This window comes from Zootermopsis nevadensis, unplaced genomic scaffold (assembly GCF_977971745.1).
Source record: "Zootermopsis nevadensis isolate Lab colony 2312 unplaced genomic scaffold, Znev_1.0 Znev_ptg000012l, whole genome shotgun sequence".
NCBI classification, from domain to species: domain Eukaryota; kingdom Metazoa; phylum Arthropoda; class Insecta; order Blattodea; family Termopsidae; genus Zootermopsis; species Zootermopsis nevadensis.
In genome coordinates, this window is record NW_028259144.1 from 5,606,744 (window position 1) to 5,630,753 (window position 24,010).

The 24,010-nt window shown below is 35.3% G+C and overlaps 1 protein-coding gene across 15 annotated transcripts in view; it reads left to right on the forward strand.

Moving 5' to 3' along the window:
- The window catches only part of Dap160 (dynamin associated protein 160), a 41,160-nt gene that overhangs the window by 4,089 nt on the left and 13,061 nt on the right, over positions 1-24,010 (forward strand). For 6 of the 15 annotated variants that reach the window (XR_015534908.1, XM_087347755.1, XM_087347753.1 and 3 more), the window contains exons 5-25: positions 32-460; positions 1,659-1,716; positions 2,254-2,427; positions 2,780-3,009; positions 3,478-3,628; positions 3,934-4,056; positions 4,505-4,643; positions 4,860-5,174; positions 5,851-5,976; positions 6,370-6,523; positions 7,187-7,281; positions 7,512-7,714; positions 8,210-8,318; positions 8,786-9,005; positions 9,293-9,462; positions 10,885-10,995; positions 13,007-13,063; positions 13,494-13,526; positions 14,385-14,417; positions 16,057-16,357; positions 17,062-17,226. Coding sequence is in view for 14 of the 15 variants with exons in the window: in XM_087347755.1 (XP_087203881.1) it covers positions 32-460; positions 1,659-1,716; positions 2,254-2,427; positions 2,780-3,009; positions 3,478-3,628; positions 3,934-4,056; positions 4,505-4,643; positions 4,860-5,174; positions 5,851-5,976; positions 6,370-6,523; positions 7,187-7,281; positions 7,512-7,714; positions 8,210-8,318; positions 8,786-9,005; positions 9,293-9,462; positions 10,885-10,995; positions 13,007-13,063; positions 13,494-13,526; positions 14,385-14,417; positions 16,057-16,357; positions 17,062-17,226 (3,396 nt within the window). In the remaining variant the exon portion in view is untranslated. The remainder of the gene's footprint in view (positions 1-31; positions 461-1,658; positions 1,717-2,253; positions 2,428-2,779; positions 3,010-3,477; positions 3,629-3,933; positions 4,057-4,504; positions 4,644-4,859; positions 5,175-5,850; positions 5,977-6,369; positions 6,524-7,186; positions 7,282-7,511; positions 7,715-8,209; positions 8,319-8,785; positions 9,006-9,292; positions 9,463-10,884; positions 10,996-13,006; positions 13,064-13,493; positions 13,527-14,384; positions 14,418-16,056; positions 16,358-17,061; positions 17,227-24,010) is intronic. The other 9 variants (XM_087347756.1, XM_087347758.1, XM_087347759.1 and 6 more) reach the window with 9 other exon arrangements.

A 24,010-nucleotide genomic window follows, 5' to 3' on the forward strand; every position in this document is an offset into this window, starting at 1 on the left:
ATTTTCAATTGCCTGATGTTTTTAATTTCAGGTGGTGTAACCAATATGCTTCAGAGTACTCCACCTGCTGTTCCTCCCATGCCTCAACCTCCTTTAGTACCAGGACCAGCGCTTGGAGTTGGTGTTCCACGTCCCAGTATGGCACCTCCAATTATTCCTATGACCACGCAGCAGCGTAATGCCATTCCACCAATGACAGTTCCCCTCAGTGTGGCTCAGGTTGCACCTGTTGGTGTTCCTCCAGGCACAGTTGGAATTGCCCCTCTTGGTGTAGGACCAACTGGAATTCCGTCAGCTCCTTTAGGTATGATCCCGAGTACAGTTCCTGCACCAATGGGCATTACACCTGCTCTTCCGCCAGTCAGCATGCCTGTAGGAATATCACAGCCTGTTTCCCACTCTCTTACTAATGGTTCAGTTGCTTTGGGTCAAGGTACCGCACCTCCGCGGCCACCACCAGGTAAGTCGTTAGTCTTCATACTACTTAAAACAACCTTGTTGAATCAGCTCTGGCATGCCTGACTTGCAATGTACCCATCACAAATCCAAGGCATCTTGACAAAGGTTCCTTTGCGTTCAGAATAGTATCTTGAAATATGTCTCTTTGTGCCCCCCCCCCCCCCCCCCCGATCCTTTTCATTTCATGGTATATAATGTTCCTGTCATCTCATGTAATTCTAAATTGTCTCTGCAGTTGATATACAGGGCAAGTCTAAATGATGTTCCCGATTTGAAAGACATGCTACTCACGTTTAATGAAATTCAGATGCACAAAATTGATACCGATGGAAAGAAAAACTCTCCAAGTTTTGTTTCAGTACATCACAGGTGTTCAATGTGAGCCCCCTTGGTAACTCGGCACACATCCAGCCTGTAGTCGAGTTCCTCCCAGACGCGTTGCAGCATATCATGATCGATTGCTGCAATGGCTGCTGTGATACGTGCTCGCAGATCAAGCAAGGTCTGTGGTAAGGGTGGCACGAATACTATCTTTGACGAACACCCATAGAAAAAAATCACAGGGCCTCAGGTCCGGTGAACATGGAAATCCAGGACACAAAAGGCTCCCCTGTCTTCGATGACAGCCATTTTCTCTCATATTGCCCCTGGTGGCGAACAGTGTTACTACACGGCCGCGAAGTATACCAACATAAACTTGGAGAGTTTCTCTTTCCATTGGTACCAATTTTGTGTATCTGAATTTCATTAAACGTGAGTAACGTGTTTCAAATTGGAACATCATTTAGACTAGCCCTGTAGCATTGTTAAGTAATTAAAAATCGAACCATTCATGTTATTTAATCTTAGTGATATTGAATTAGTTTTTGTTATATTCGTTACCAAATGGGGATCTGATTAAGACCATAAATTATCAGCATGCAAGTGAACCTGGTCATTGCAGATATATGGCAGGACATGCCACTATCAGTTCTTTGACTACAGAATTTCTAAGCCATTTGGCAGATTTATAGCAGTGCAAGAATGAAATGTACGATGCTCTTCAATATCTGTAGTGTGATTAGACGTGTAACAATATGTTTAAATTTACATTGAGGTATGCAAAATTACAACAAATTTATTTGAAAAATTAATCTACTCAGATCATCCATGCTTGTTCAAACTATTCATAAATAACTGAATTAAATTCTTGATTCCAGTTTCCACTGTGGTACCTCCTGTTTCTGCCGTAGAAAGGGTAGTGTCCCTTGATTCTCCGTAAGTATAAACAAGATCTTTGGCTGGTTAGAATTCTGTACCAAGGAATTAATTTCTTACATTTGTAGGTACATCACTTTAATGACATTTACCAAATTTTGACAGCCCTTTGTTTTGTTATGACTGGAAACAAGTAACAAGCATATTTTATTATCATATTATATATCATGTGAAATGAGATAATATGAATATACAGTAATACAGATTTGGCACTTTTACTATTGACAGTTATTAAGAATTTGGAGTGACTTTTGAAAAGGGGGAACTGTAAAGGTGCTTGCACAACTTGACTCTGACTTGTACTTTGACTTGTGCTGCATAGATTCAGGGTGCATGTTGTCAGCGTGTACAGACGGCTCTGCCAACACTGTAATGAACCTCTCAGCCCATGTTTCAAGTTGATCATCTGGTTGGGCTTGGGTTTATGAAACGTCAACACTTACTGAGGCACATTAGATGGTGTATGATTCCAAGTAGTCTGGGTGCACCTTAATGTAAACATTTTCCAGGCTGCTTTGTAACATTTTTTTCTTTTAGTTTGTCTTTGGGTTCTCCACTTCAAGAATGGGCTGTTCCACACCAGTCAAAGTTAAAATACACTCAGTTGTTCAACACAACAGATCGGGCACGATCTGGATACCTTTCAGGGCCACAAGCTCGTAACATCATGGTACAGACACAGCTTCCACAACCAGTTCTAGCACAGATTTGGTGAGTACAATAAATAGTATTCTAGTATTCACATAAAGGATTCTTTACCAGCATGGTCCTCTGAAGATATCTTTATTGGTTATTAATATTTTTTGAGGTTAAGTTAAAATTAGTATATTATTTAATTTGAATTCTTTGCTTATTTCTTCTATTGAGATGTTCTTTGTGTGTTTGGGCGTTACCTATTTCCCCCCTTATATATGTGAAAGTGGAAATGCTGATTTAACCAGTTAGAACAGCATTTTTAAATCATGCACTTCTGATTTTTCAGAAACCTGAATTGCACCATTCTTGTTTAACAGCTATTTTTAATGCCTGTTTAGTGCTAGTATATTAAATGTTCTATTTACAGGGCATTAGCAGACATGGATTCAGATGGACGGCTGTCATGTGAAGAATTTGTCTTGGCATTGCATTTGTGTGAAATGGCTAAAGCTGGTGAGAAGATACCACCAACCCTACCAGCTGACCTTATACCCCCAACATTTCGCCGACAGCGACAGGGCAGTCTGACTGGAAGTGTTGCAGGAATTCCTTCTGAACAGACTGAAGGGAAAGATGCAGCTGCCAGCTTGCCAACAGGCTAGTATTTCTTATGTTGATTTGGTTTTCATGAGAAACTAATCTGTTGATCATAGCTATTTATTTTGAATATAGATTAGGCACATAATGTTGTTACTGTTGGATTGAAAATATTAGGGAACTCTATGCCATGTAGGATAATAAATGAAGAAAGTAACAGAATTTCTTGTAGAAAGTTAAGTACATTGTAATACAAGAACTTGAATGTTAAAATGATCTGTGCCTTAACTAGTGGTGGTCATGCATAGAGAAATATTATTAGTGAAAAATATAATGGACAGCTTTCAGCAGAATGTATGAGCCAGGCTAATCCAAGTACTAATACCTAATTAGTGATTGTGGGGATAAAAGTATGAATAAATCTAATTATATCCCCTCCCCCAAAATTGTTAAAATCTAAAAGTAATTCCCATGAATATTACACATTGTTTCCTATTTTTAAGTGATATTTTATTTATGTGGTTATAGTTACATTTGAAGACAAGCGTAAAGAGAATTTTGAGAAAGGCCAAGCAGAGTTGGAGAGGAGGCGTAAAGCACTATTGGAGATCCAACGTAAAGAACAAGAAGAGAGGGAGAGAAAAGAAAAGGAGGAACAGGAAAAGAGGGAGCGAATTAGGTAAGTAGAAATGTTGTGTTAACTAGTATTGCAACTGAAATTTATACTGCAACAATTTTTAAGATGGCTGTCTTTAGAGTTGTAGCACCATGTAGTCTGCCTGCATTATCAGGATGATGTGATTGCCCTGATGCTGGAGGCAGCAGGGGCTTTTGAAATGTCAGTAAACTCCTACCAGACTGCACAGCGCAACAGCCCAGAAGACAGTCATCTTCAGACTCACTGCCGTGAAAATCTCAAATACTACAACGGTTTTATTTTTGAAAAGTGCTGTATTTATGAAGCCTATATAATTATAATTCCAGACAAGAACAAGAACGTCGCCGACAACTAGAATTTGAGAAACAGCTGCAGCGGCAACGAGAAGTTGAACAAGAGAGAGAGGAGCAGAGACGAAGAGCTCAGGAACAGAGGGAAGCAGCGAGAAGGTATGCTTTGGTTTTGTTGAAATTTCCTATGTTGTCTTTCCAAGCCTTCAAGATTAAATTTTCACATTATTAATAAACATTCTTAATATTATTAGTGCCCATTGAGTATTTTTTACTTGATATATTTGTTTTTTTTTATTTGGATTGTAATTAAGTAATTAGTTATTTGTAACGTGAAATCTGACTATCCTTTATAAATACATGTTAATGTTGTTTGTTGGCAGGGAATGCAGTAGGTACACTCACAAGCTTTTTCCCTTTGTATTTATTCATTTGTAATTTTGTCACTTCTTTTTCTTCTTGTGCATGCAGAACTTTAATTTTGCTGCACATGTTACCATGTGACAGTTTTCTTCACCTTCTATATTATGGTTGTAAAAAATTTGTTTTGATGTGATAAAATTCATAATTAAAAAGCATGTTTGTTTTGTTGTTTTTTCTCCCCTAGAGAAATGGAACGACAAAGGCAGTTAGAATGGGAGAAACAACGATGTCAAGAATTGCAGCAACAGCGACAAAGGGAACAGGAAAAAGTGCTTCGATTGAAGGCTAAGAACCAGAATCTCAGTATAGAACTATCACAGCTGGTGAGTGAATAAAGTTAATTATTTTAGTAGTTCTTTTTGTGCCATCTCTTATTTTTATATCTATCCTCACTTGGCAGTCATTCATTGCATTTTTTTCCTATTTTGTTTCAGTTCCATTGCCATTTTGAGTAATCTTGTTTCTTCGTTTACTGCACATAGGTCTGTATGTGTCTAAATCATTGCAGAATACTTGATTTCTGTTTTAATTCTTTCTAGAATGAAAAAGTAAAAGAGTTATCACAGAAGATTAGTGACACACGAGTGGGAGTGTCGGGCGTAAAGACGACCATTGATGGGATGCGAACAACACGTGATACTCAACTTTCAGAGATGAATGCCTTGAAGGCTCGATTAAAGGAACAAAATCAACGTTTGGTAGCTTTGAGCCAAGAAAAGTCACGACTTGAAGCTCGAAATAAGATGAATATAGCTGCTGATACAGCGAATCAAGAACAAGTCAAATTAGCATTTACCAATAAACAAATTACTCTTAAACAACTGCGAGATAGGTTGCAGGACTTACAGAAAGAGGTAAGTTTTCTTGTACGTTAGTAATGAAATGAAGTGCAAACTAGAGTCACAGAAATCCATAGTCAGAATTCTCTATTAATCTGTAAAACTACTTTGTTTGATAAATTATAATAAGGGCCACCAATATTAATTTAATGAAAATCTCTTTAGTTTGGGTAGTTTCTTGTGTTTATATATTTCTCAGTCTGAAGACAATATTTCTTGTTTTAATTTGTAAACTCTCACTGAATAAATACGAAGTAAAGTAAAAGTAAAACTGTATCACTATACACCATGTAAGTGCTTGGGGGAAGGGGGAGGTATAGCTCCTACTCAATCTTGACCTTGGCACTAGATGGGGGTGAGTGGTCAGCATCAAGCCCTAGCCGCGTTTTGCCCCTGGGAAAGAACCCTGGTACCCATTGAATAGGAGGTTGGGTCTGCTCCAGATCTGGTCTGAACGCAAAGGCTAGAAGAAAAATCCTCTACTCCTGTCGGGGATCTAACCCCGGTCGTCCAGTCCATAGCTAGTCACTATACTGACTGAGCTATGACAGCTGAATAAATATAAAACTTGTGAAAAGTTCAGATTTTTATTATGTGTTATTCAAATTGCTTTAGTGGTCATAAAAGGAAGTGGAAGTCTTTATAGAAATTGTATTATTGTTTAACATCATTTTATGTGTTTCTTCTTCAGATTGAAGTGAAACTTGATGATATAAAAAATAATAACAGCCAATTGGGAGATTTAAAACAGCAGTTATCATTACTTATTCAAGAATGTGAACAGTTATATTCAGTCTATGAAGAACGAAGAAATAAGGTAAGTAATGTAAGATTTGAAGCTTTCAGAGGCAGCTGAATGCAATGAAGTCTACTCAAGTAATCAGCTTTTTGAGAATGGAGTTGTAATACATCATCCCTGATGATGAATTTAGAGACCACTCCAAAGTGTTCAATCATCACTTGTCTCATCTACATGGTATGCAGTGTTATTTTATATATGATTTCTTTATCTTATTAAAGTTATGAGCAGGGGTGTGTTAATTTGTTTAAGTTGATTTTGGCATGTTAAAGCCTCTGATAAATTGACTTATGTAATTTTATCATTGAATATGTTAAGCTACATTACACTTTTATGTTAGAAATGAAAAGTAGGAAAAATAAACATTTCACCAAAATTGTTAATGACTAGGGTCAACTGTAAATTTTTAAGGTGCTTGAAATGAAAGGAGTGAGTGGAAGAATGAAAGCTCCACTGGATTTTACATCATCTTGGGATGACACAGCCTGGGATACTGCACCTGAGGCATGGGACACAACAACTGCAGATAACTGGACCAACTCCACAGATGCTACAATTGCTCCAGGTTAGAAGTTTGGTCTGTATGTTGGAATTTTCTTTGGCTGTTTTCCATTGTCTATATGTATATATATTGCTTCTGTCTTCAAGTAGAAGAAAATGGTACCTGTGAGATTTGAGATTTTCACTGTGGTGATGATACATTGGCATCTGCAAACTAGTCTACACGGTGCCAAAACCCAGAGTAATATCATGAAAGGGGTACGTGTTCTGTGGGGTCTCTTCCTTTTCAGTAAGCCACATTGAAGTAGGTCAGTATATATCCTGAAAAGGCGAGAATGCAAAAGGAGCTGTCAAGTTTTCCTGTCTCTCGTCTTGCTTTAGAAGACTCTGTTATATAAGTCGATGTTGAATGGTCCATTCATCTAAAGTCATCTGATAGAGGCCACTGCCATTTAATATTTGTAGTAAAGTTGAATTGTTGTATTTTCTGTGTGGTGTGGACTGAATTGTTAAATATTATTTAGGCAAGCTTTAGCTTCAAAGGGTTAAGTGAATTCCTAGTTTATTCTACATATAGTTGCCTTTTGTTTATCACACTTTATTTAAACAACATTTTGTACATTGTTTATTTGTTCAAACAATGTTTTATGATATTCATAATGGAAAGAACCTGTCATTATTATTATTATTATTATAATGTTTCAGAAAACACTTCTTTCTCTTACAGCTGCAAGCAATAACTTACTGAAGTATCGAGCTATTTATGAGTTTGTGGCACGAAATTCTGATGAGCTGTCATTCCAGCCAGGTGATGTCATCATGGTAAGTTGTATTCATAGTTCATGCTGTAGAAAGAGGTTCTGTTTTTCTTTTCATGCCGTCTTCAACAACTGGTCAGTAACCTGAGCCACGTGAATATGGTCAACACCATTCCACCCTGTTTCTTTCATTTCCATTTTAATATTATCCTCCAAGCAGTGTGTTAAATTTTATTGTAATGAGGTAGATGCAACAGTGCTGATTTAATGTTTGTCTCTTTCACTTCCCTACAGGTACCAGTCAACCAGAATTCAGAACCAGGTTGGCTAGCTGGAGAGCTCAGAGGTCACACTGGGTGGTTTCCTGAATCTTATGTGGAACCAATTGACAGTCCTTCTGCTGTCATTGTAACATCTGAAGGAGGCCAGGTTGACACGTCTTTAGCATTCCCTCCAGACATCATGACAGATTCACTGCAACCCAAACGTCAGCTTGAGTATGTCTGAACAGATGTAGCGCAGTATGAATTTTAGTCTAATTTCTAGAATCGTGTGTGAAATCTGTTGACAGTCCTTTTGTGCTCACTGTAACATTTGAAGGAGCCACATTGTTGCATCTGTAGCATTACCACCTGATGTTGCAATAGAAGACACAGTGACTCTCAGGCAGTAGATAGTGAAGGTTCAACACCACTAGTAACAAAGCCTACCTGCTGTCCCTCCCTCATCCTCACAACATCTGCAAGATTCTTTTTAATATGGTCAAGAAATTCCTTGCCTTTTATGGAACTTGTAGGTTTACTACCTTATCTTTAGCCAGGTGAATCCAGTGCACATCAATGTTAATACTACTCTCACATCTTTGACTGAGTCTCCCAAGTTGTCTCTTCCATTCAAGTTTTCTGATTATAATTTTATGTTCATTATCACCATGATAGCAACTGGTGATTATGTTTGAGGTGACTGCATAAGAATGTTCTTTCTCTTTCCAGAGGTATAGCTGAGGTTCCAGAGAATACAAGTGACAATGGCTCTGTAGCTGAGATTGCAGGTGAACAGGGTCCTGAAATAAATGAGCTTCCAAGTCCTGTGCAGGGACAGGTAAGCACTAGTTAGATTATTTACTTTCCTTTTGTCATCTTGAATTTCATTTATGTTTTATTGATAATTTCAGTCTCAAGTATCTAAATGTTGACTCATATTCTTGTTATATGTTTACTGAAAAGTAACTGGATATTTGATATGATAATATTCTCGAACATTTTCCTTTGTCTCTTAGTTTAATAAGTTTGAAAGCACACATCATTATGGAAGCTGGCTTTGTATCCATCAGTAGGTGAAACCATAGAACATAGCCATTGGAAAGAGTTAATCTCAGTTCTGGTCCAGGGATTGAGATTACCTTTTTCCAGTGGCCTAGGTTATATGGTTTCAGCTGATGATGGACTCAGAGCCAGCTTCTTTATTATTTATAAAATTGTTAAGTTAATAGACAGAGGAGAATAAGCATAAGTTTAATTATACAGCTTTGTCAAAAACCTTTAGACAGTCTTAATGTTTTGATGAAGGGTACACTGGTTGAGAACATGCAGGCTCAGGCCTTGTATATGTGGAGAGCGAAGAAGAGCGGCCATCTTTCATTCAGCAAAGGCAGCATAATTACAGTGAAAGAGCAGCAGGAATCATGGTGGTATGGAGAGCTGGCTGGTATGGAAGGCTGGTTCCCCAAGTCCTATGTCAGTGCCATTGAATTGGATGCAGATGTTCAGGCCTCTTCTGATGAACATGGTGAGACTTATAAAGAAAATGATAATGCATTAATCATTGTTGAATATTTCTATGGTGATTTTCTGATATGCCCATGACCCATCTTAGGTTTACGTGATATTTTCCTCTCAAAACTTTTATTATTGTATTTCCAATGTGTCACGCAATTACTAGCCTGTCTGGTGTACATTATATTCATTCATTTCAAATCTAAGTTTATATAGTTTATGAGTGAAAGAATCTTGCTTCCACCTGGCCTCCTATGATCACGTGTGTAATGTACAAATTTGTGTGATGCTTCTGTGCAGAGTACTATGTAGCACTGTACCCATATCAATCTATGGAAGCTGGTGACCTCAGCTTTCAACAAGGGGAGGTAGTCATTGTGGTGAAGAGGGAAGGAGATTGGTGGACTGGTACTATAGGAGACAGGCTGGGCATCTTCCCATCCAATTATGTCCAAAAGGCTCAGACTGAGGTGAGTACAGGATTATCTGTCATAATGCCCATGTTTAAGAAGTCATGGCCATTACATACAAATTTCTAGATTAGTTCACACTGACTACATGGAACAGAGGCCTTCTTGAGAAGGTAATAGTCACATAGCTGGTTAAGAAATTCCGTGACTTTAGTGGAACCCAAAGGACAGTTACCATATAACTGTCTGCCACTGGTACATACTCTGAGCCACATGAATCTAATCCACACTCTCATATCCTATTTCTCTAAGATCCATTTTGAAATTATTCTCTTTTTTGTGCCTACGTCTCCCGATTGGTCTCTTCCTTTCTGGTTTTTTCAACCAAAATGTTGGTGCATTTTACGTATTTTTTATGTATTCTGCACGCCCTGTCCATCTGATCCTCCTTGATTTGGTTGCCCTAACATTATCTGAAGAAGAGTACGAATTATGAAGCTACGCATTATGTAAATTTCTACAACCTCCTGTCACTTCCTCTTTGGCCCAGATATTCTCCTCAACAGCCTGTTTTCAATAAACATCAAATCTGTGTTTCTTTATGTGAGAAACCAAGTTTTCACACCCATACAAATCGAAAGGTAGAATAATACAGATATACCATTTAAAACATAGCCCATCAACAGTCAGAAGCAGGTTCACCCCCACATAATATACTCTTCTGACCTTCCCTGTGACACTCAAGTCAAGGTCACCCTGATTGATAGGCTGTGTTGTTTCACATACCAAATACGCAGAAGATGTGCAGGTGAAAGCATGGTATGTTCGCACTCGGAACTTGTGTTCGTTCTCAAACAATGCTTTGCACTGAAATCATTTCCTGCTACTCATGACACATTTAGCAATGCATATCCTGACAAGGAAGTACACGATAAGGCAGTTGGTACCAGAGTTTTAGGACGCAGGAAGTTTTTGCCTGGGACAAATGCTTATTGAACTTCAAAATAGCCGATTTCTAGCAGTGCATGAGCTGAGACGTTGGGATATGGCTGCAAGACTTCTGTTGTCATTGGTTTTGACATTTTGTGCATTAAGGAGTTTGTGTGTTGTAGTTCTGGTTGCATTTTAAATGGTGCATCCTGCAGTTCTGTAAGAAGTAAATTAAAACTTTTACATTAATTATAATGACATTCCTGAAGTCAATATTTGTGTGTAACATGCTACAGCTTTTTGTTGTTGCATATGTGGACTCCATAGCCATTTATTATGATCGGGCTTTCCTAAATCAGAACCATATATTTGGTTCTACTTCCCTTTTAGTCTGTCACTAATGCCATTAACATAGGGAAGAACATGCATTGTTTTACAGAATAAAGTTTTGTACAGTTGTTGGTGGTGTAACTGCTGTAAATGTTGCACTAACATAAGATATATATGTGTGTGTGTGTGCAAGTATGTGGTGCTTTTGGGTGTGTTTCTTAGCCTGCAGTAGCAGTACCGGCTAGTAACATTGCACCCATTTCTGAGCAGCCAGTTGAAGTAGCAACAGCAGCCCCCATTTTTGCAGCAGCTCCTGTCCAGCAGGTGGCTCAGGTAAGGTCTCACCAGCCATAGTTTTTGACGTAAATACGTCTATAAGGAAGGGTCATTCGGCAAAAAAGTGTTACGAAAAAGGGAAACGAAAAAGTATAACTTCATTGTTATGTTACCTAGGAAACCTCATCAGTTTACTCAGCATTGTTGTTACCTAGGAAACGTCATCTGTTTACTCGTCATTATTGTTACCTAGGAAACGTCATCTTTTTACTCAGTATTATTGTTACCTAGGAAACGTTACATTACATTAAAATACATTACTTTACATTACATTCATCTACCACAGACCCATCTTAAGTGTAACTAATTCAAGTTAAGCATTCAAGCATTTTGTTACCTAGGAAACGTCATCTGTTTACTCGGTATTGTTGTTACCTATAAAACATTATATTACCTTACGTTACATTACATTACATTACATTACCTTACCTTACCTTACCTTACCTTACCTTACCTTACCTTACCTTACCTTACCTTACCTTATATTACATTACATTACTTTACACTACATTCAGCTACCACAGACCCATTTTAAGCGTAACTAATTCAAGTTGATTAAGCAATGTCTTAATCAAACTTTATTCAATTGTAAAGCATGTATAAAGTAAATATTTAGAATAAAGCCAATATATAAACTTCCTTTCCGTATAGACGTATTTACGTCAAATTCTCCGGAACCATGGTTCCACTATCACTTTTCTGTGGGAGATCACATTACAGGTAGCCCTCGATTTACGCCGGTTCAGTTTGTGCTGATTCAGAATAACGCCAATTTTGAAACCAGCAAGTCAAAAAGTGAAACAAATATATTTTACTGTTATTTATAACTTTATTCAATTATTCTTATACTAAATTGTAATTCTTACATTGCTGATTTTTAATAAAAATTATAAATACAATCATCTCTGCAGTTGCGTATGTTTCGTTAACGCGAATTTCCTCCAATGAGATCGATGAATCGGTAAAAGTTGTTTGTGAAATGCAAACTTTTGCATATGCAAGTTTGCTCTTATGCATTTTCATTCGTGGCGCTTTAAACTTTCAAAGGACTAATTTAATCTCTGCGGAGGTACCGGGGTTATTTTTACTACGCGATTTTCTATAGGTCGGCATCTTACATGAATGCAACTATCGCGTAACAGCAGAGATGACTGTACACATCAATCACATGAAAGAATCGCAGTCAATCGCGGGCAGCAACGAATTGCCGATTGTAAGTATATACAATATATTTTTTAAATTCCCTTTATTTTATTTACGTTATTTCAGAGCTTTAAATGTAATGTCATTATATTACTCGTCAATGTTTGGGTGCTGGGAACGCATGTCATTGACTTCCCATTGATTTACATTATAAAAGAGTTTCAATTTACGCCGATTCCGTTTACGCCAGTTCGTCCAGGAACGCATCCCCGGCATAAATCGAGGGCTACTTGTATCTTGGAACTGAATATTGTTTTTGCATGGCTCTTCATGTGATAAAGTTCAAATCTTTGCCGAGATTCTGGCTATCCTGGCTGATGGTTCCACGATTTCTCTCATCTTCCTCCGGAAGAATGCTGGGCCATACCTTTTAATATCTTCTGTTTACTTCCACATTCTTGTGTTATCATTCAGTCATCTTCCCATTCAGTGCTACATATTTGGCACTTAGTAAGAAGAGCTTGCATCAATAGGAATTATGTTTGACATAAGCCCTTGTTACTGAGTACCACAGTGGAGAAAACAATTATTAAATAAGCTAAGATGCCAGAAAATGTTCATGTGCCTTTGTGCACATACCAACAAATTTATAACTACTGCTTCAACCCCTCTTGATCATCATGTATGTACCAACTTTTAATCAAGCTTTTTTACACTTAACAAGATTAGTAAAGATGAGTTGAAAACAGTCTTCTGCATATATTAAGAACAAAATATTACAGCTTAATTAGTTCTGTGGATAACATGAATTGTGTTGTGTTTGGTGAAGTATACCTTATGCATATCTTTCTTTGCTTCTGCCCAGTCTGGAGACAAATCCCCCAGCACTCCTGAACTTGCAGCAATGACTGGAAGCATCCAGGTAAGTAGCTCTACAGTTACACAGAATATCATTTAATGTTTATGGGATTCAAATGAATAGATTAATAACAGTTATTCGTGCTTTCATAAACATGTTACATTTTTTTGTTTTGTAAATTAGAAATTAGTTTTTATTCAGTTTTAGTATTTAATTTCTGTTGAATATGAATATTAAAAGAATATGTTTGTCTTTTGAGATTGAGCTAATGCACAGTTGCTTCTGCCTACTTGTGGATTTTGAGACTGTTGAATGTAAATTAATTTCTACACTTTGATCTGATAGTGTGTCTGCATATTAGTTATGCATTGGTGTCTTTTTTTTAAGTTTGGTATTAGTTTTAGACAGTTTTTAAAGTATATTTTGTGTTTTCTATTTGTGTATTGTTTATTATGTTGTGATTTCTGATATGTTGAACTTTACATTCCTTTAGCCTGAAGATATAGAGGAGGATAGTGATTCTAAGGTATTATTAGAAGAAATATTTTCTAATTTATATTACTTTTGATGATTACATCCTTCCAAACGTATTTTATGATGCATGCATTTGAATTTCTTCCTGTTGACTTGCAAGTTCTAAATGTGACAACATTGTCATTGTTTTGTGATATAGTAGGCCCTCCATTTCTATAGTGATTATGTTCAGTGAAAACATTATGTATGCTACAAATCATATTAAAAATACTAAGGACCTATCAGAAATATTTGAGTATAATTAACATCAGTGGACATTGAAGTAAAGTTTGTTAGAATTACTGTAGAGTATGTATGTCTGTTTGTTAACTTTTAAATAGAATTAAAAATTACATTTAAATTTACTGTCAACTTTAAAATAACAGAGGAGGTGCAATAAAGTCTGCCTGTGTTCATCTTTGAGCTTATGAAAACAGTTTTTCATTGTAATAATAATTGTTTCTTATAAAGCATTATTCAGTAAGACTTCTAGAAGAGTAGAAGATATACAAAGAGCAGCCATGGTAGTAATAGTAGTGGTAAGCAGCTGGTCATCTCATGATGCCTGTTTTATATCATGAATCAGTGTGATGTGAAAATGGGGGGAATCACAATTATTTGACTTATAAGAGTAGAATCATGTATTGAGGTGGTAGGGCCTACTACACTCTCTAAAATAAACCCTCTGATATGCAGGTGTGGGAGGTGTTGGTTGCATCTTAACATCATTTGCCTGTGTGTGTGTGTGTGTGTGTGTGTGTGATGTACTAATGTTGGGTTCTTGTCTCTTGCCTTCTTTCCATTCTTCTCTACCCTTCCTCTCGTCTCATCTTGGTGTCTCGCTGCGTCAATTCATGGGATGGTTTACTAGCAGAAAATTCCTGGGATCTTTCACTCACCCAAGGTACACACATGTGTAAAGAACTTATCAGGCAGTGTGTTCCTGCATGTTCCTTCTGCTTGAAAAGAATGCTTATTATGTTTTGCGTTAAGTGTTTGGTCATGCAGTTTTTTAATATTGCTTGTCACATGATTCTCTGGGGTCCCACTAAAATTTGCTCCATACTGCAAAGACATAATATGTCCTTCTGAAAGAACCAAATTTTGGGCCCATGATGGATCAGAATAATACTGTTTTTTTCACTATAGTGGGCTTCTTTGTAGATATTTTATCATAGATATTAATCAGTTTTTAAACTGCTTTGGCATGCATGAAAGACATTGGATATGTAAGCAAGTGATGTGGACTTTTCCACTCATACTAGAGTTGCATCTTCCTATAAAGATCAAACATTTCTTGTATCCGACTTCTGTACATTACATTAAAATATACTGAAGTTAGACAAAATACTCTCAGAATTGTAACACTCCAAATCTCTTTGATGTATATTAGTACAAGCGTTTATGTTCTGACTGCAGAAGGGAAATTGGTATTATTTCTTCTCATTCCCCTTATTGTCTACCATAAATTGGGTGTGACTTTTCTGTTTCATGACTTTTTTACAAAACATGGTAGGATTATTGAAATGCCCTTAACAGAATATTTTATATGCCTTAGATTTTTTTTGCTTATCAATGAAATGGTAATGTAATGTTTTATTTATTGTAATTATAAACTTAGAAATACCCAGATTTTCAATCTCACGCTTTACTGTAAATGTAACTAAACTTCAAAGCAGACTTCACACTTTTTACTTGCATTTATGCACAGACAATGCTGATCTGTACTCTGTACTGACACTGCACAACACAAGTAATGTTGCTATTGCAATTAGACAAACAGAGAAAGTCTTGGTGTAGTGATAAATTTCTATTCATACTGACATCTGATTTCAATGTTATGATATTGATGTTATGGAGTAGAATAGACTGTTTAGTAGATAATCTTGAAGCTAACACTTCAGTACTACATGCAGCACCTACCTTCATGTACTTTGCATAGCTTTCTTTGTTCAGTCTTTGTGTACGTAACTTTGAAAATAATAGGATTTTGACTTGAATGTAGAGTGCAAAATATGATCTTTAATTATGTATATTTGTATGAATTGAATTGAATTTGTGATCATTATTGCTTCCAATTTTTTTAAATTCTGCAGTTTCTCATATTTCTCACATTGCACAGTATATTTTGGGGTGAAAATGTTGGTATGTTGAGATTGTCAGAAGGTACAAAAACGTTAAAACACTTTGTTGTCAGCACCTGACACTGTCATCTAAGCATGTCAGTTGGGAAGATGGGTCTCAGTACGTAGCCTCTCAGATCAGTCACTGTTTTTACAATATATGCACTTGACTAGAGAAACTGAATTTCTGTATCTACTCTTGTTTGTCTTTTGTTGAAAGTACCACCTGTTTGTCCTTAATTTGATATTGATTCTTCCCAAATAACATTCTTTTAGACATACTATAACCTTAGCTGACTACTATCAGTCTTAGAAATTAGTCCTCAGTTTTAATTGATTTTTCTACAGTAGAGTATGTGCTGATCAGTTTCTCTCACATGTTACATTGTTGAAAGTTATTTGCAATATCATAATTTGCAGGGCAAAGGCAAGAAGCCAGAGATAGCAACTGCAATCGCACCTTACCAGGCTACTAGTGCTGAACAGCTGGACTTGGAGCGTGGTCAGCTTATCATGATTCGTAAGAAAACGAGTACGGGATGGTGGGAGGGTGAGTTACAGGCGAAAGGCAAGAAACGTCAAGTGGGTTGGTTTCCTGCATCTTACGTAAAACTGTTGGGAGCAGGCGGCAGTAACCGGAGCACACCAGTCTCACACAAACACCAAGAAGAACAAACGGTGCAACAACAGCAGAAACCTGTTCCCACAGAGACAATTATTGGTGAGTAATGTTCTGGAGAAGTTAGAAACACCCCTGAAGATGATTACCAGAGAAAAGTTTGGCCCAGTCAATAATCATATGTATATAAGCTATGCATTCCATTAAACCTTTAAAGCTAAAGCTCATCTAAATAATATTTAAACATTCAGTTCATATCTCTATGGAAACATAATACTCCTTTATTACAAAAATCATTTGGTTAATGCTGCATAAAGAAATAATCACTGTTTATTACGAGAATCATACAAAACCCATAAATGTATTCTATGGGGAAAATGCAGAGTTATTGATTATTAAGCAGGTGGTACATGTAATTACCAGTGCACTCTGATGGTTCAGCACCTAATGACCAGAACTTGCATTCCTGTGTTTGAAGAGGCTTGAAAATATAAGAAAACTTTTGTCTCTTAAATTTCCTTTCCATTCCTATTAAATTATTGAGATTGATTGATTGATTGTTTGTTTCTTTGTTGTTTTTTGGGGGGGTGGGGGGTGGAGAGGGTGATGTCTAGCGTGTCAACTTTCTATAATGCCATCAGCAACTGGCTTCTACTAAGAAATATTTTAACAGTGAGTTTTCAAATCTGGCGCAGTGCATAAAACTTTTTTTGTTCTTTTAGGGACAATGCAGTAGCTACAAAAAGAGGAAACTGCCCCTCGTGCTTTATATTAAGTATATTGTTCTGTATTTATTGTTCTTACAGAGAAAGTTGTGGCTCTCTACCCATACTTAGCTTTGAATGAAGATGAACTTAGCTTTGAGAAAGATGATGTGATCATACTGTTGGCCCGCGAGGAAGCATCTTGGTGGCGAGGTGAACTGAAAGGTGTGTCTGGCCTGTTCCCCAGCAATTACGTTGCACCCTTATGTGAGTACATTTGTCTGATATAATAATATATCTGTCCTGAAAGGGTAATTTATATTTAAACCTCCATATATTTATAATAAATTTCACTATAGCAGACATGCCGAACTTAGTTTAAGTTTGAAATCATGTTATTTGTTTATTTCTGGTTTGTTTAATGATGCTGTCTGTGGCTCAAGGTAGGATGAATAATAAATTAGAAATTATACGGAAGGAAGCAGTTGTGACCTAATTTAAGGTACTGTCCTGACATTTGCCTGGAGGGACTGACAAAAACCATGAAAAATCTCAGTCACAATAGATGCTATCCAAGTTGAGATTTGAACTCAGGACCTTCAGAATATGAAACAGGAGCACTAACCACTTGACTGATGTTTGGAAAGACTTGTTAAAAGATTTTTTTATGAGATGACTACTGTATCATCACAAATTAAAAAAAAGTGATGGTCTGACAACAGCATCACTTGAATTAAAACAAATATTTACAATTTTAAAAAACAATATTAATGGATTTTGTTAAAATATTTGTTGTTTTAAGTATTGATAGAATATGTATTATATGATATGGCATGAAAATTACTTCATGAATGCAATATCATACTGAAACATGTGACATCTTTCAGCCGTATCTGGCTTATTAGAATTTAATTTTTTAGGTTGTGTAAAGGCATTCTTACTTTTCCATTTTTCATTCATTATTTGTCTAGTTTGTTAATTTTAATTCTTTTATTAGTTATTCGCATATGGTAATACCAGGTTATGCTGTTGATAAATGGTGTTTGATAACTTACTTGTACTGATCATGATAGAAGTATGGTACTCTAGTTTTATAGAATCTGGTTTTAGTGTTTTTGGTGCACTATGAATAGTGTTCTTCAAATTTAAATTAAGAGCTGTCTTACCTTTAACATTCAGTATTTACATTTCTTTAATGACCAAAAGACAGAAGTTGCTAAAAGCACCAATAAACTATACTGAAATAATGGAAATATTCTCATAAACAGAGAAAGAATATATATTCCTATTGACCAAAGAGAATTATGAGAAATACCTCTTCTTTGCGTACTTTTTCTTAACATAAACTGCATGGAAATTGTTGATTTATTGTGATGATTATATGTGTGTATATGTGTATATAGTTTATGTGTATATATAATTTTTCCATCAACTTCTTGTTGTTTACTGTCATGACACTACATAATTGAGTTTTGAAAAGATGTATTATATATACATTTGTTTATATGCTCACATGCCTATGTAATTATTTATTTAAAATTAAACTTTAAAAGTATTTTTTATCTGCACTTGGATGAAAATTTGTGTGAGGATGAAATTAGTATCTAATGTTTTGGAGTCAGTCTTTGACTTCATCATCAGGATTGATGTGACCACTTTTTATGTATTGATCAGATATATTCAGCAATTTAAGTGTCATTAAATTATGAAGAGTAACTCAAAACTATCTTGTGGTGAGGTGATAAATTTGCATTGAACTGCAGTGAAAAATATATTCCAGACTCATGAATAAATATTACGTAAATTATTTAATGTGGAAGGAGTAAAAGGTTTGCTAATACCTTTCATTTGCTGTGGTTACAGTAGGTCATTTCATGAGGATGTATGCTCAAGAAACTGCTCATTGTGTGTGTTAAAGTCAGATAACCTGCATAGTAATTTAACTGCTAGTCTTGTGTATTTAAAACTTATTTGATACAGCATTCAGAAAAAATAAAGTAATTGTTTTTGCTGATTTGTTCTACTCATTCCATCCAAAATATGAAACAAGAGTCATTATATATTTACATACAGTTAAAATGTTTCACAAATGCCAGTGTTCAGTGTTTTTACACCTATTAGTGCAAAAACACAAGTGTTGTGATGTTACATGGTGAAGACTAATAATAAGCCCCTTCATAGGCAGTAAATACCATCGAGCCAAATATTTTCAACACAGCTGCAAATATTTTGTTCATAGTTTTAAACTTTTAATGAAAATATACCATCGTGTGTTCTTAGAATTAAGGAATATTATAATGAGACCACCACAAATCTCTTTTTTGTTAGTGTGCATAGTCAATATTGTCTGTAGTAAATTGGACTGTGTGATAGCTTTCTATAGTTATCTGAGAAACGGTTTTAAAGAGTGTGTAAATGAACAGGCAATTATGAAGAACATGGAAATGTATTTCATAGTCAACTGTTTGTGAGATTATAGTTATCATTTTATTTTTGCATTTTTTAATTCATGGATTGTATATAATTCTCTTAAAATTCTAGGTCATGATACATTTAGGTAGTACAGAAATAATAAATGTTGAATATTTGAAATTCTGAATTGGTACTTTTTCTTCTCAGTTATATCACTTAGGTAAACTAATACATTACACAGCCTCTTCATATTTTTTTCTTTCAATTGTAGGAATGTGCGAGCACACCTTGCCTACTGGCTGTGGACCCACTTATGGCCACCCACCGATCGATTGCAACAATTGCCACTCAGTTATTTGCTGATAAGAAGAAAGATTAATATAGAAATATTTATTAGTAAAGTTATACTTTGAATCTAATATATGTATATAAATTACTGGCACTAGTTTGAACTGATTGAGTGAAGGAAAGCTAGTATAATGGAACTTGAAAGAAATAGTATAAGGAATTGTTGCTATTACATTGCTACTCAGAATGATTGTTTGGTCAAATATGACTGTATTCCCCCTCCATGCTTGTAGCTGTGTTGTCTCATCAGCAGTGCACTAACTAAAAAACACCCACTCATTCCCCCATCCTTCCTTATTGTTCCTGTTGATTTTTTATTTATTTATTTTTGGGTGGGGGAGAGGGTCATCTTTAAGTTCCCATGTACAATGTTTTATTAATACAATACAGTGCATCCAGTGTTTGGCATGAATATTGTAGTAGCACAGTATCTGATAATATAAATGGTGCTGCCATTTTTTTATTGCATGTGGTAGTGGGTCCCTGCCTTTAGCCAACAATGTGTGAGCAGTTTGTGACTTTTTTTTTTCCTTTCTGCTTATGTGGAAACTCAGCTGGCATCTGCTTCCTACATACAGATAATAATGTGGTAATGTATTTTCTGATAACATGTTGGCACTGAATTTTAATAATGTTTTGGAAAGCTTCACATATTAATAGTTCTTGTTGATTATAAATACATTGCTTGGAAAATTTGATGTGCACACAAAGAACTGTTTTTGTTATACTAATTTTGCTTGTTTTGTAATTGTTTTTAATTACACATGTATGATTGTTATCCATTGTAATGTGTGCCTAGGCCATTGATTCCTAGCACTGTAGAGACACTCGTGAAGTTACCGTACCATTGCTTGCTTGGAGTGTATTATTTTCTTTCGTATTTCATTTTTCACGTTTATAATGTATTGATGAGTTTACCTTTTAGGTGATATTTGATACTCAGGTTAGTATATTAATTCTTTATAGATATAATGTTAATAAGAAATTGTGACCAGTGTTATAAGTTCTGTTTTAACAACATGTAAGAACGTATATATATCCAAGTGTGTTTTGTCTCTGTAATTGTTATGAAAGATAATGTACGGTTTGTGTATGTATACAAGGATAGTATAAATATTATGCTTCTATTATAAAACAAATTTAAAAGAATTCTCCAAATTCATAATGAAGGAATAACTATTACCTTATTATATTATAAGGGAAGGTAAATTTCCTTATCTCTCCTTGTGTTTACTGTTAAGAGTTCTATGTTATGTTGTTTAAAGTAGATTATATAGAGCAGTCCATAATTAATCCAGTTGTTGAAACCTTGTCATAGGACGCTTCATGTTCTATAGGCATTTGCATGTTCTGTGTACTGTAGAAATTTGAATTTAATAGTATATTGCAGGAAATAAACTGATGTAGTTTAGGTTAATCCCCATAGTCTCCATAATTTTGTTAGGAGTTGTGTTATTTACAGAGTGGAAACACTTTGAGTATAACATAATATAAATGCTGCACTAACCTTTTTAGTGATACAGAGAATAATAACAAAAGTAACTCGAGTCTGTAATCAAAATTGGGACTTCCGGTTTACTCTCAAAATGTTTAAAATAAAGTGAAATGTAAAATGTTTAGAAGCAGGGACCCTGTATTATGAGAACACCATGAAATGGTTCAGAATAAATTGACTGTGGTTACAGTCATCGACAGTTGCTTGTGCATGAACACTGAATTGCTGATTGTATTACTTCTTGTTTGGTGTTAATGTTTTGAAACGACATGAAATGGGTTTCTTTTATTCCTGTTTGTGCAGATATATTTTAACAGTTTGGAAATATGCAAGCTCTCTGTAATAGCTGAGTCTATCAGTTGTAGATAAGGCATAAGTTACTTGAAATTGTGTAACAGTTGCATTATATGTGAAACTTGCATTCAAACCTAATACTTCATATTTTATATGATAAATATTATAAGTGTTAATGGACTTATGTAAATTTTTTGTTCTTTAATTAATGAAGGTCTTGTTTTAAACCTAATAACCCAGTACTGACTCTGAACTGAAATGAAGCGAACAGAAGGAAACTAATAGATTTCAAGGGTAGAACTGCTCTCTTAACAAGTCAGATGTGTATGCATTACAGCTTTAGTGTTATATTAAACTTGTTTCACAATTTGTATAATTATGAATCTCTTTGCACAACAAAATTTGTGCAAGTTGCCTTTTATCCTCCAATGTTTTTAGATGATATGTTTGTTTGACTATCAATGTATATAAAATTGAAGTAATGCTAGAAGAAGAATATCTATAAATCCTAAAATATTTATAACTCAATCAGAAATGGGAATTGGAACATGTTGTACACACCCATGTGTCTGTAATAGAATTTGATGTCAATGCAGCTTTGGTGTTAGAAAAACACAATATGGAAGTAGTAAATTGTCATGTGATGGATTTTTGCCATTTTCAGTAGAAATGGGTGGGGGGAGCATGTGGTAAATCTGGTTTGGAAATTCAATTAGCGAAGACTTTTTTCCTCCCCCTAAATGCCTTTAAACCTCTGTCAGGTTTCTGAAGTGATTTCTGTAATGAACTTTTTGCTTGAAATACTTTCACTTTGAGACTGAAACAGAATATACATGCTATGATCAAATATAAACCATAGTCAACATGTGTGAATTTTCTCCACATAAGCTGTACAAAAGAAGTTCTGAAGATAATGTAATAAAATACTTGATGGTATCTAAATATGGTACCATAATTTGCCAGTGCAACAAAGATTTTAAGTAAGAAGCAGGCATAATATTGGAGAATCTCTAGTTGCATTGATTATTGTTAACTGATAATCTGTATATCTGAAAACTTGTTTTACAGACTAAGATTTGAGGTTCTTATTTTGGCAGTTATGAAAATGGCTGTCTTCTGGGTTGTAGCACCCTGTAGTCTGGTAGACATTTACCAACATTTCAGATATCCTTGTTGCCTCCATCATCAGGGCTATGATGATGGAGGCAGCAAGGATCTCTGAAATGTCACTAAACTTCTACCAGACTACAGGGTGCTACATCCCAGAAGACAGCCATTTTCAATTGTTTTTATGTTCTGTGCTTGCTCCCCACTGAAGGAGTTTGGATGGGGCATATTGTATTACATACTTCTCTCTGAACTACTCATAATTTAAGTCCTCAAATATATGTTTATGTTACCACAGGTGTCAGAAGTGTTTTATGTAATGGCACAGCTACCTACCTCCCTGTTTTTGTTCATCAATATGTGAGTGATCTATCATTTTGTTTTATTTTATTTTGCATTGATGCAAGTGAAATCCTAAGACTTGCTGATAGTTGTAACTCACTTTATCATACAGGTTAGTTATAATCAGTTGTTTGCCAAAATAAATTATAATGGTTTCTGTTGTGGGTGAAATATTTGATGAGTAAAATTTTTGTCTGGCTAATGAACTGACCCCTGTTTACACCATACAGTTTCATATATACTTACAATGAAACCATATTAATTTTCTTGATTATTTACTATCTTTAATGTTGATTTATAAGTTTTATTTATCTGGGATTTGTGTGTTTATAGAAGGCTATATATGATGGCATTGTAATAACACAAGGAATGTGAATTATGCTCCTGGACATTGTATCTGTCAGGCACCCATAAGTATTTGGCTGTATTTACATCAGTGCTCGTCATCTTATTTGATGAATGCAACAGAAGTTATTGAGCTGATTATGATTTATTTGCTCTCTGTTTTCTAAGTCCTGAATTGTATCTCTTGTTTATTAATCCTTTATATGAAATGAGTCATAAAAATGACTTTATCTGATTTTTATTAGAATCTTTATTTAATGTTTATGGAATGTAGCATTAGCCTAGTATTTATGTTTTTGAGCCATTGTCATTATCTGCGGGCACTTAGGCATGAATGAAATATATATACTTGTAGTGTAAAAGATTACACATTTATCAGAAAGTTCTGAAATTCCATGTATATAACAATAGTTACATTATTGTTTAAGTTTCAATGAATTCTAATGATTTTTATGCTGAGTTTTGGGAAGTTCCTATTAGAATAATATATAATTTGGTATTGAGTATCTCTGCATAAGAATAAGGAATAAATTCTTTTTTGTTATTGTTTTGAGAATAACTGCAGTTAAATGAAATTATGTGAATAAGGTAAACTGTGATGCTGTAACAGGTTATTGTGTGTATATCTGGGACACTGGACAAAGTCTTCAAATCATTGTGTATTTAATTATATTGCATTTATATGTTGTATAATTTAATATAAATCTC